Raw genomic sequence first — 13,022 nt, forward strand, 5'->3', positions numbered from 1 at the left:
GCCTTCTTATGTTTTTGTCGCTGGGACTGACGTATTGTTATTGCAGCCCCGATGACCACACACTGCGCGTGCGTGGTCATCGTGCGTCTCCTTTAAAAAGACGGACTGTCCCTTTAATCTGCGGATCACAACGCTGACGTCACGCAGTCTCCGAGCCTTCTCCCCTGAGCCGCCTGCGCTGATTGGCTCCGGGTGACGTCAACTTCATAGTCCTTTTCCCTTTTTTTCCCTCTCTCTGAACCATGACCTCATCGGTTTAGTTCAAGAAAGTGCTAAAGTACACCTTCTATAACAACACCCCCTCCCCCCAACACACACGCACGCACACCCCGTCCGAGCCATTACTCTAACTAATCCATCCCTCCACGAGTTACCGGACCGCGGGAGAGGTGCGCGTCGCCTGTCATCGCGCCTCCATGTCTCGTTCGTTCCCAGGCGGTGTCACCCTCTGACAGCAGCACTGCCCCCCGCCCCAGAGCCAGGTAAACACCGGCCAGCCCCCCCCCCATGGAGACACCGCGGCTCTCCCCTCCAACACGTGGAGGCCAGTTGAATAACACGCAGGAGCCGCTGGAGCTCGAGGTGAGTGTGTGTGTGTGCGTGCGTGCGTGTACGTGTGTGTGTTCCTTCGTAGGAATAGAGTGTACATGTGTTGTGGTCGAGCGTGCTAACAGCGCTAGCTGGCGTTAGCAGCGCCTGTGCTGCGGAGAAGCCCGTCCACTGCCACTTTTTTTTTTTTATAATGCGCGCTCCCGTCTTATTGAAGGAATTAAAACCCCGTCCAGGCTGAAGTTATCGATTCTTCTATTTTGACAGGCGTCTTTTTATTTCCCTTCCGAGCATTCCACGGTAAGTGAAATGCGCGTTTTCGCGTCATTTTGTGTTCCATTTTCAGCGCCGTTGCCCATGATCATCACAGACGGCTCGATCCGATCGATGGAATTGTTCGGTTTCGCGTGCCAACCACATCCACGCGTCATAACAACACGGGGCAGATTCCCCCACTCACACAAACGCGCAGTGAACCTCTATTCAAAACGTGTGTTTTTTAAAATATTGCTTCGTGCAACCCCCGTGGAGGCTTTGTCCGCTGTCCCGATGCGTCGTGTTCTTAATTCTAATCTGGGTCGGTTTGTAATAGTGCGCTATGAGCGCTTATCCTCCATCACTGTTATGAACGTCATCAAACAGGCCGCAACGTCCCATCGATCTCTTTGTGCGGCGCACTCTCTTTATTGGTCACAATAGCGCAGGATGAACAGAAAAAGAAGACAAAATATAAAACATAGAAGGAATTTTCCATTTCTTATTGTTATGCTATTTATAGGCACTGTAGCTAATTCATGGTATTATTTTCATCGTGATTGTTGTTGTGCTATATCAGCCCCAGCTTGTTATATGAACCCGCAATCTGGGCAGCCGGGTGAGTATTGATTAAAGGACTCTGCTTCATACCAGGTTATATTGTTTACAGGATGATAACTCCAACAGGGCTTTGACCAGGAATTGATTTATCTAAATTACATGCTCTCTGTAACAGCCCCTCTCATGTTGCACTACCCCCCATTTCTGTGATACTCACTCCAGGCCCGTCACTCCACAAACCCTGATTGTACCCAACGCATTTATTATTCACATCCAGCCACTCAAATATAACGCTCTCCACCACATAGACATTCATGAATAAGGGCCTGCAGATTACATTCTGGTCAGTTAACTGAAATTGGGCTGACGGAATTGCAAGGATAGGTCTATTTACATCAAATTGATTTGCATCTATTTTAAAAACTAAACTAAATATAGGACAGACTAAATTAACACAGTAACTTTTAGGAACACACTTGTGATGGTAATATATAGATATATTGTTTTAACCCCCAAATTCAAGGTGATTTTCTTTCATTTTTAAAATAACTAATTTGTCTTAGAAATCAAAAAGTTAACAGAAACTAGTTAAGAAATAGTCTCATCACCCTAAATATCTAAATAATTAATAACTAATTCAGCAGTGTTTTGAAAACATTTCAAACACACTTCAAATCGGCCCTCCGTGGGCGGCGTTTTCTTGAATACCCGCAGTCCCTTTTTTGTGGTCGCGTGTGCGCAGCAGAGAAAGTGTGCAAACGCGGGCAGATGCAAAGCTTTCATTTCTCGATAGAGAGCCCGGTGCCGCCTCTCAGGCCCTGATGATGTCATTCTTTGTGGTCCATACAAACCGTTCACGTCCCTCATTGTATGAAACGAAGAGACGGCTTTATGCCGGTCCGCTCGGGGCTCCGGCCGCAGGTGACGTTATGCAGGGAGTTAATGAATGACCTGGATGGCATTACGTCATTGTTGGTTGCCCTCCAGTTGCGCTCTTTGTGTTTGCTTCTGTCACTGATGTCTGATACGGCGATCCATCTACAATATGGCATTACTGAGCTCCCGCCGGGGTTATCTCATTGTTTTGTATGAAGGGCCTATGAATATGTCTGCGTTTCTCCGTCTTTATGGAGATAAAGTTACTTCCCCAATTTTGTTTTATTGCCCTATTACAAAAAGGTTTTCTTCATTATCAGTCTTTTGTTATCAGCTTAAAAAAAACTCGCAGTGAAGTCGGTTGGTGAAGGAACAAAGTAAATAAAGAAATATCGCACCTGTTTTCAGACAGCAGGTCAGTAGCAAGGGTCGATAGGTGTGTAAGCTCTGTGTACATAAAGCTTTGCGATTTGTGTACTTTAGCATCGAGGGTTCTCATTCTTTTGGTGATGCACAACTGGAAGTTCCAGTGCCTCTGAGTCACCGTAGGGAAATTTGCATATTCAAATAAAAATTGAAAATATCCCAAATGAACCTGTTTGTTGGGTTCTTTCAGCGTAGCCAAAGAGCAGCTGCCTTGCTTGTTCTTCGATATGCGCACAACCATTAGTCTTTGGACTCAGATGTCGTTTTTCAACAACAGCTCAGACGAGAGTGAGACCAAATCAGCAGAGAATGAATCTCTGGATGACGTCCGCGTCGAGAGTATATTCGCAGAGGCGCATCGTCGTTTTTTAGATCTCACCCCTGATCCAGCATCAGCACCCGGAGCATCCCATCATCATCATCATCATCATCATCACCCTCTCTGTGCCCCCTTGCTCACTCACCGGGCTGTTTCTATGGCAACAGAATCTGCTCTGGGCCTGTACACGCTGTCTATGTACTTTCTCTTCTCTCGGCTTATTTTCCTCCGTTCAGCCTCGCAGTGAGCTCCTGGCTGCTGCCTATTTTGGTGCGAAGAGCTTGTTTGTTCTTTCTCCGGACCGTCTCCCCCTGATTTGGGGGGGGGTTGCAAAAGCGGGTGGTGTTGTGCTGAGTAAGCATACTGATGGTTGTGCTCCCCTTTTGCAACATGTATACTTTCCCCTCGCTTTCCACATCATTGTCTCCATCATCATTGCTAGATCTTAATTTCCCCCCGTGTCTGTCCTTCACAAAAGCGCCCCACTGCTCGCCATAGGAGATGCAGAGCGCCAGTCTCTCCCCGCACACGTAAACCTGCACACTTCGCCCATCCCCGCCCACCGCACAAGAGCAGGAAACGAGGAAATGAGAGGAGGAAGGAGGGATTCGGTAAAAAGCAGTGAGAAAGGCTAGCCTGGCCGGTGGGGGGGGGGGGAGGGGGAGCGGTCTCCATTCGACGTATGCAGCGTCAAATGTCGCGCTCAGCAACAAAGGGAGCAGAAAGGAGAGAGCGACGCTCCCACCGCTGGATGCTGCGCTGTTAGCTGTCTCGGCTAAAGGCCCCCGCGCCATAAAAGGTATGATTATAACAGGTGATGGGGAAGGTCGCCGTGTAGCATGCACGGGCTGCTTGTAGTAAGGGAGCGCCGGCGTTTCTTGCAGCATCGTTGCCGGGGTGCACACGGGGGGAGAAGTGAGGGAATGTCAATACGTCTGTGCGTGCCGTGTCGCTGCAGGTCAAACGTCTGTGCCTTCCTTATGAGTGTTGATGCAGAAAATGTGCATCCAGTCATCACTATGACACAGACCGATTAACTGGATTAGATGTGTCTTTGCTGCTTCCTCCAACGAAGGCACACATAATATTTGTGCAGCGCTCAGTCTTTGCGGTCCGACTTTTCTTGTGTCTGCTATGCTTTGTGTTCTTCTACCTTCTGCACAGACGGGCCTTTAGTGTACTTTCTGCGACAGCAGCAGTTCGGCTGTGTTTATAGTGCCGGCAGATTCTGCTGTCCATCTTTGTTTCTGTGCCGCTGGTCTTGCATCAGGCAGGTTGCCGAGCAGCAGCATGTGTGCATCCATGTTCAGGCTTGGGCGGTTCGAGGCCTCGGGGTGGGTGACAGGAAATGATTCATCTTGGTGATCAGAGGAATGATGCCTGTTGAAATGAATGACACTGCAACATTAACCGCCCCACGTCCGCGTCTTTGGATTTGGCGCAGTGGTCTGCAGGGCGGTTTATGAGCAAATAGCAAATTGTCTCCCTCGTTTCAGCGGTACCTTTCCTTTTGTTTCCGTCCGTCCTCCCCGCTCGATCTTCACAACTGTCCCCTCCCTTTTCTTGGGCCAGCTGAGTTGCTAGGCTGGAGAGATCCTCACCGAATAACATCCTTTGCCCCCCACCTCCCCTTTCTCCCCCGTCCGCGGCAGCGTTGTCGGAACAGAGGTGAAAAGTTGCAGAACTGAATGGACGTCTTCCCAAGACACTACCGAGCAGAGGACACACCGTTTCTCTACATTCCTTCTCTCTCAGTCTCTTTCTCGCCCACCTCCTCACCACTGTTCTGTCCGTGCTCCACATAGACGGCTCTCTTCTGTTTCTATTAGCGTAACATGACACGTTATGTTATGCCTGGCAAAAAGTAATGCCACTTTGATTCCTGAAGTCAGCCTATATATTGCTGATATTAATCATTTGAACGTTTTTTTTTTTATATATACAAATGTATTTATGTTTTTCTACTCTGTTTCTACCTTTCGATCGGTTGTACTCTCCCTTTTCACCCATGTTTAAACGTCCACTTAGGCTTTGGGGTAAATGAGAGGAGGCCCATTAATATTTTATGACACCATGCGCCTTTTAGATGAATAAAACAACACGACTGCGTTCACATTCTGACCCTCCCACCTGTTGCACGACACCTCGCAAGGACATGGTCCTCAACATGCACACGCAGCCAATGATCCCTCTACCATGATATGTGTGTGTGTGTGTGTGTGTGTGTGTGTGTGTGTGTGTGTGTGTGTGTGTGTGTGTGTGTGTGTGTGTGTGTGTGTGTCACGTTAAGCATTCAAGAGCTGACCATGAGCAGGTCTAAATATCAAAGTGATTAGTGGTAGACAAGAGGGGGCAGTTCATCGGGTTTAGGGACAGTCCTCCTGTAACACACACACGTGCACGTCCCACGCACACATACGCGGGGTGTCACACAGGCCGTTTGCTTGTGTCCAGACCTGATCCCTGAAATCCTCCAGCTTAATTTATCTCACGCCCTTAGTTTCCTGTTTCATAAGGCTACCAAATGACACTCGATCAACAACAACAAACACACACACACAGCCGGCGCACACACACGTTTTTATTGTTGTGCATGTCTATCTTAAGTCTTTGTGTTTGGATGTGTGATATTCTCACACATCTCAGGACTGACTAATCTCACGGGATGAGTCAATCGGCTTTGAAGCCTTTAAATAACTTTTATATTCATGTTTAGCATTGTGGATATTTTTAGCACTTAAAGTCTGCCAGTAAAAGATAATACAAGGAGTAAAAATAAAATGTTCACGTGACTGCAGTTTTGAAATGAATATGCAGTCAATTCTGTCTGTTTATTTGTTGCACTGGGACGATTGCGCTGAAGCAGGAGAGGCGGCGGATCCACTCTGATCATCTCAAAGCTCATGAACGTTTCTTCTCCTTCCTCTGTTCGCCTCCTGTTTTTTGCAGGCATGGATCTCTCAGCACCAGCTTCGGCGGTAGCCTTCCTCCACTGACCTCACCTGCGCCTCTCTCATCCCGCCGCCGTCCTGCTCGCCCCACCCCGGACTCGCCCAACCACCGCGTGTCCGTCGCCGCTCCGCCCCTCCCACATCATGGCAGGCGAGAAAGGGCCGACTAAGCGAAGCGCAATGGACATCAAGCGCCTGGTGAGCCTCATCCAGAGAGGAACGGGCCGCTTGCTGGTGATTGACAGCAGAACATTTTCCGAGTACAATGCGTCGCACGTGCAAGGCGCGGTCAACGTCTGCTGCTCCAAGCTGGTGAAGAGGCGGCTGCAGCAGGACAAGGTCTCCGTCACTGAGCTGCTGCAACCCAACGGCAAGGTGAAGGTGAGCAAACGTGATGGGTGGAGGAGGAGGTCAGTGATTAGAGAGCCTTTTTCCTCAGGGGCCACGCTAGCTTCCAGCCTTCCGCCTTGCCGGTGAAGACGCTGTATTCTTACCATTTTAATTCAGGCCTCCATGGACATGAGAGCGTTCTCTTGTCGATCTCTTGACATTTTCCAAAAGGTTGGACTTCAATATTTTTATTGATCAACAGGGTAGTACATTTTTTTCTTTATACATTTTTCTTTGCTTGTTTCCACATCTACAGACCAACAACGGCCAGTAAAAGATCTGATTAATGCACTTTGAGAATTTAAAGAATTTCCTGTGACATACAGAGATAAATAGAGTGGTTCCTCTTGCAAACGAGGGTTCATGGTAAAAATGGTTCAGTGCAGTGCGTTGGACGCGTCATCATAACCTTTGTTTGCATGGGCAGAAGTATCAGAATCAGCAAAGAAATGCAAAAAAATAAATAGCGTGCTAATGTGCAGACTTTTGTGCGACGGCAATATGTTGGTCTACTTTTATGTTCGAGGGTATACTCGTGAGCTGTGCAGCAGTGGGCACTTCCTCCCCAGCATCTCAAAACATTCCCAACTTCCCTTGCTGTGTACTGTTGTGGTTCCGGATTAGCCTCCTCTGTGCGAGCTCAGGCCGGCTCCACATCACCGGGTTATATTTGGCGAGCGGGCGGGCGGACTGTAGGTTCGTCGCTTATCAGTGGCCCTGAAATCGGATCCTGCAGTTTTCCATGACTTCCCCTCCGAATATGACGGCCTTTTTTCCATGGCCGGTCTATCCGTGGCACGCCAGCTCCTGTATTTTTAGTTGCTGTGTGAAACTGAAGGAACTCTGAGAGGGGAAACCTAAGCGGGGAGGAGAAGGAGGAGGAGAGAGAGGGGAGGGAGGGGAGGGAGGGTTATGTGTTTTTTTGTGTGGGATGCGTCCTCATAGCCGTCTTTTACATTATGGGTCAAATTTATTGAAAAGCTGAGGAGATGATAGCTGACATTCTTCTCCCAGGCTGCATTCACTCACTCAAAACGTTACTTCATTTTAGGTATTTCATTTTCAAGCACAGTACGCCCAAAGTCGTAAAATATTTTTTCAGTGTGGCCGATGACACATAACAGGTGATTTAAATGTTTTTCTTGGGTGTGACACATTTGCTTTTTTTTTTTTAAATGTAGTTCCTGGTTGTCGTGAATCTGACCTGCACCACTTCTCAGTCTGTCAATTTTACTTATGAATGTGATTGACGATATGCTACCGTTTGATGCCCTTTTCAGAGGAGCTGTAGTCAACCAACAGTATTTCCATTTTGTGCTTAGCAAGGGAAATTCACCAAAAGCACGCCCTGCTCAGTAAATGGCAAATAATTATACTTTATTGCTCCTAGCTTATGGCTTTGCACTCCTTGTTTGATTACAGTTCACACTTGTAGGTGACTGACCCTTAAAATGACGTCAGCGACTGACGGTAAGATGAATTGACTCAAGTCAAATTAACTGCGGTTCAGCTAATAGCGTTTGGGTAATTGGTACATTGGCTGAGAGTGTTTCTCACCAGCTCTCTGTTATATCAATTAATTCAGCTTTATTGCAAAGGCCTCTGGCAGTCAACCAGCAAGTCTTTTTTTTTCTCGCCAAAATGCACCATTAGCTGGACGTCCAGATTCTGGAAAGCCTCACGGTCCCACGGGAGATCCTCTGTGATTATTCCGACCAACGGATCTAGTTTTGCTCAGATGGCGCTTTTGACTCGGGTGGCGATGATGAGCATGACCCACTCTGGTAGTCCGAGGAATTAGGATTTAGAAAGAAACTGGAACAAAAGCCTGCAGCTGGAAGGCTGTAAAGTTTGGGAGTTCAGGGTTGTTCTCGAGTGTGTTTCTATGCTGGATCTATTTTGTCCCTCTCTGTGCGTGGGGGGGCCCAGTGGTTGGCAGGTCTCACACCAAAGCCTCCCGTAGAGCCGTACTTCCTCCTTGTTTCTCTCACTTTCCATCTCATGACTGTCTGTCTGTCCGTCTGCCACAACAATGGCCCGCGCCTTCCAACCAACCGACCCATGCCGTCATCATTTTATTCCTCCTCCCTATGTCTTGTTGCCCCACGGCTGGTTTGTTATTATTCATTCCCCACCCCCCAGTAAAGAGGATAAGGCTTGCGATTAACGCTGGGCTGGATCAAGCTGGAACTAGCCGTGTGAGAGGGGAGGGCCCGACGGATCCAGACTCTTTTGTTATTGGCTAAGCATGACATCATCTCTTTTGTGCGGCCGCGGGCTGGGCACGTGCAGGCGAGCCGTGCCATGTTAAAGCCGGCTTCCAGCTAACCCCTCACACATAAACACACACACACGCACACACAGTCCTCTCTACCCCCCACATTGCTCTGAGCATCGCCAGTAGCCGCCTCAACCAGCCAAGACAGCAAAGGACACCATTGTGGCTCTTTGTTGGGGAAGTGAATGCAGGAAGCGGGAGCGCAGCATTGAGGGCATTCATGGACGCGATGGTGCCTCCGCCTCCTCCCTGGCTGCCTCCCGCCTCACATCCCATTGAGCACTAATAGCCTGCATCCCCCAAGGCGCTGCACTCACCCTCTCTCATAGAAGCTCCTAACGCTCCGGTTAACTTAGCTGAATGAACATCCGTGACCAGCCCAGCGGCGATCACAAGTGGTGTCCTCTTTCTTCTCCCTTTTCACGGCCCTGTCCCTCCATGACCTCTTCATCAATGCCCTCTGTCAGTGTGGTAAGCCAGCGCAGGATACAGTGCGTGAGGTGGTGGTTGGACCCCGGCCGGGACAGGGACGGCGAAGACTCGCTCGGGAACAGGGGGGGCTTCCTCGCGCCTCTCCCGACGGGTCTGGTTTCTCGGCTTAAACCCGGCTAATCCCCGCTGCTGTGACCGGGACAGCCGGCCAGGCAGATGGACCAGAGGTTTTCACTACCGCCGGCCAGCCTGGGGAAGCACCCTGCGTCATGTATGAGCGCATGGAGGCCCGACCGCAACGGGTCCCAGAGCAGTGGAGAGAATACGGCGGCCTGCTCATAGTGACAGAAGTAATTCAACTCTAGCACGTATGCGAGTCTTGTGATACCAACATGTTAGTCATGATAATGAACAGTAGCCCAATTGTTGCAGTTTGGTACAATGGCTTCGTGGCAATGGAGAGATCCATCCGATGGATCTGGGGGCTTGTCTGTGCTCTTAATTGGTAGGAGGAGAAGCAGTCCCGTGCTGCCTAGCTCGGGGGGGGGGGGCTGCACGTGGTAAACTAATGCGTTTATGCAACAAAGAACATCCCCATCAGTTGCACTGATGACGCAGGCTGAGGCTGTAATCATGCGTGATTCTGGGGTGATTTAGAAGATTTAAGGGTGAGTATTGCTGAGAAAAAGAACCTAGTGCAAAGACACTGGTAATGTCTTTGGGTTACCATCGTTTTCTTATTGGTATTGTTATTACCACATTCATGAACATTTCATGTATTTTCAGCAGCTGCAGCAGAACTGATGACTCATCACGTGGATAGTTTTCCCGCTTACCCAGAGGGCAAACTTTTTGTGTGTTTCATTCATATTTAGCTTTTTTTTCCTTTCAAACAAAGAACCCCAAAGTGGCTTTTGTACAGAGCAGGTTGTGTCATGTGTTTACTCTGATGATGTCAGGGCATGCATCATTGTTTTCTTTAAAAGGTCTTACTGTCACACACTTACATACTGTATGTATTTTGAGACGTAACCCACTTCACCACAGAGTAACATTTATGTTAAAATAGATGCTGGGTTAAAGGTGTAAATGAAAGGTGGAGGGAATGATTCACTTATGATTTGCATTAAATGGGGCTTTCGTTTTATGCAAAGCCAGGATGAGGATGTTGTAAAACTGGATCTAAGGCGTGAATGTGCTCTTTGAAGAAGCCGATTTGATCCGATTCCTATGAGGAAATTGGATGTAAATGTCTACAGGCATAAGGCGTCCTCTGACATTTAGCGGCGTGAGTGTGTGACCAGATCTCTGAAATGATCAGTGACGATGATCTCGCACTGCACGTGGGCATCGAAGACTTTGAACTTTGGGGGGTGTGTATCTGTGCAGCGACTGAATGTGGACAAGGCTTTAACTGATACCGCCTGTTGCAGCAGGTCCTCCATCAGCCTGTAACGAACCCCGGTGAGTGTCCGACCATCTGGCCCCGGCCAAGTTGACATAATGAAGCGATCAAGAATATGCATACAAATCAATTATTCATTGGCAAATGAAAGAGCGATTTGAACCGTGTTTTTCTGCAGCCGATGAGTCGATTCAAGGGGCTGACTGGTGCATGCAGTGCCGCGCCGTGCCCTCGATTTGCACAGTGGCGTTCGCTCCCCGCGCGTCCACTCCAAGGCTCCAAACCGCTCCATGTTGAGTACTGCAGTCAAATCGTTTTGTGTGGGAAATCCCAGAGAGGGCACATTGAGAGTGGCCCGCGACTGCGTTTCAGGAATGTGGGGCCATTTTTAGACTGTGCTGATGTTGTGTCACAGGCCCGTTCACACACACATACTGTCCCGCTCAGCACTGACCTTGTCACTGGTGAGGAGCACTCCCGAGGTCACTCATGTTTCACTGTTTCCACAAACACTTACCGGCGTGCGCCAGGGCCGTGTTTCCGCAATTCTATATGATATATTTAGTTGCCCCCTGTCTTCTTCTTTATGTATTTATCTGTTTTTATAGAGGAGCATTGGCGGTAAGGCTGCCGAGGCTTTGACCTCGTTCTTTCTTTCCCCTCCTTTCCTAAATTTTATAACAACAGTTCAGCAAGAAGACTTCTGTCTCCATCCCAACGCCATGACTCTTTCACACTCACATCTTCTCTTTCTCCATCACAAGTGTGCACCCTTGTCCTGGATTTCTTCCTCTGTGTGTCTTGCTGTTTCCCCACTGCAAAAGGGAGGATTAAAAATATTCTTTAGAGAAAGCTGCGTTGCCATTGCTCTGCAGAGTGCCACCTTCTGAGCCTCTCTCCCACCCCTCCTCCCTCTTATTCCTCTCTTTATATTTAATTGTCCTCCTTTCCCGCCGATCACCTTTCTTTTCCCGTCTTCTCAATCTCCTTTGTCCCGCCTCGTTTCCTTCCCTCTCCCTTAGCGGCGTTCCTTGTTTACCTGCAGTGAGCATGCGTCGCAGCGTGCACAGTAGTCGGGTAGCGATGCAGCAGCACTGCAGAGGGATCAGAGCTCTGCACCGCTGCTGCAGTCTGACAGCCGGCGCCGCGCTCCCTCGGATCGTTGACCTCTAACATTGCAGCAAACTCTATTGCATACTGAGCTGGTCGTGTAGCTTTAGCCTTTCATCTAAGGGGGATCTGCAGAGCAGCTTCTGTATGTAATTGTGTCCTCTTGGCTGAAGCAGGAAAGGAATCCTTCACGTTTAGTAGGAATTTATTTTTTAAAGAGTCTGTTAACTCCATCCTTTCCGGTTGAATTTTCCTCTTTTTTTTTTAACCTGCCTCATCATCTCATTATTAACGGCAACAACCCAATGAGTAGTTTAACTGACTGCACAGGCAGAAGTAATAAATGGAATAACGGCTGTGAAGTCGTCTCGCTGTGTGTTTTTGCTATAAAGGTGAAACTTGTTTTTCTCTATGCAGCTGACGTACAAATCTCTGTGCCGTACATATGCTGTGTATTTTTGCAGTGCATATGTTGTATACTTTAAAGGCCTGCAATCTCCAGGCATCGAGATCAGACTCCCAAATTAGATCTAATCCCATTAGGATCATTAGCCAGGATTAGCCAAGGTTAGTACAGACGGAGGGTGTAGACGATTTTTAAACCAAGAAAGAGAAGCACAAAGATGAGCATGTAAGCAGGAGAAATTTAAATGAGTCCTATGGGCGAAAAGAGGCACAGACTAAAGACTTCAAGAAGGATGTGCAATTTGAAATCACATGTCATATATGTTAGGTGTTTGGGGAAGGAGGGGTTATTATTTGACATTATTATTAGGGAAATGACTGGAAGGTGGACGGTTTGGTTGTCACGTGTCATAAAGTCTCCCAGCCAGTAACTTTGTATTCAATGGTGTGTGCGTCAGTCACAAGGCTGACGGCCACCAGGCTGCCTCGACAAGCAGCAATCTAAACAGAGACAAGATCCAACTTCCAAAGTCATCCCATGTTACATCTCCGTGTCAAATTATTTCAAGTGCCTTGCGATTGATCCTGCGGATCCGGCTTTCAGCTCGTCGGGTCCTTCGCGTCAGCGTTGGCGCCAGATGCCGAGCTAAACCAGATTCTACTGGACCGGAGCTACTTGTAATCAGACTTCAGAGTCTGACCTTGTCCCGTCTAAATCACCTGCATGGCTGTCTGCCCAGCTGCTGGGCCACAGCTGCTCCGTAAGCAGATACATAATCACTCTATGCACACTGTGCGGCTGCATCCTTCACAAGAAGCTCTCCTCACCAAAGTGCCTTTCAGCAGCATCTTTCTTCATTTCATCTCCACATCTCTGTGCCCCACTACTCCACTAACCCCCCCCCCACCCTTTATGCCTCTGCTCGCTCACCCCCGCTCTCCTCCCCTGTCCAGTGGTGGCTCCGTGATGCGGTGATTCATAGCTGCAGTAGGCACCGCCTGGTGGTCACGTGACCAAAGCCTGCCTGACAACAACACGGCGTGACTGGTGCTCACACCATATAC

General features: G+C 48.7%; 1 protein-coding gene across 2 annotated transcripts in view; it reads left to right on the forward strand.

Moving 5' to 3' along the window:
- The first annotated feature begins 239 nt into the window (after nucleotides 1-239).
- The window catches only part of dusp8a (dual specificity phosphatase 8a), a 36,873-nt gene continuing 24,090 nt past the window's right edge, over nucleotides 240-13,022 (forward strand). The window contains exons 1-2 of one of the 2 annotated variants that reach the window (XM_078082796.1): nucleotides 240-582; nucleotides 5,936-6,318. In XM_078082796.1, coding sequence (XP_077938922.1) covers nucleotides 6,082-6,318 — 237 coding nt within the window. In that variant the 5' untranslated portion in view covers nucleotides 240-582; nucleotides 5,936-6,081. The other variant, XM_078082797.1, reaches the window with a different exon arrangement.

This window comes from Gasterosteus aculeatus, chromosome X (genome assembly GCF_964276395.1).
Source record: "Gasterosteus aculeatus chromosome X, fGasAcu3.hap1.1, whole genome shotgun sequence".
Classification (NCBI taxonomy): Eukaryota; Metazoa; Chordata; class Actinopteri; order Perciformes; family Gasterosteidae; genus Gasterosteus; species Gasterosteus aculeatus.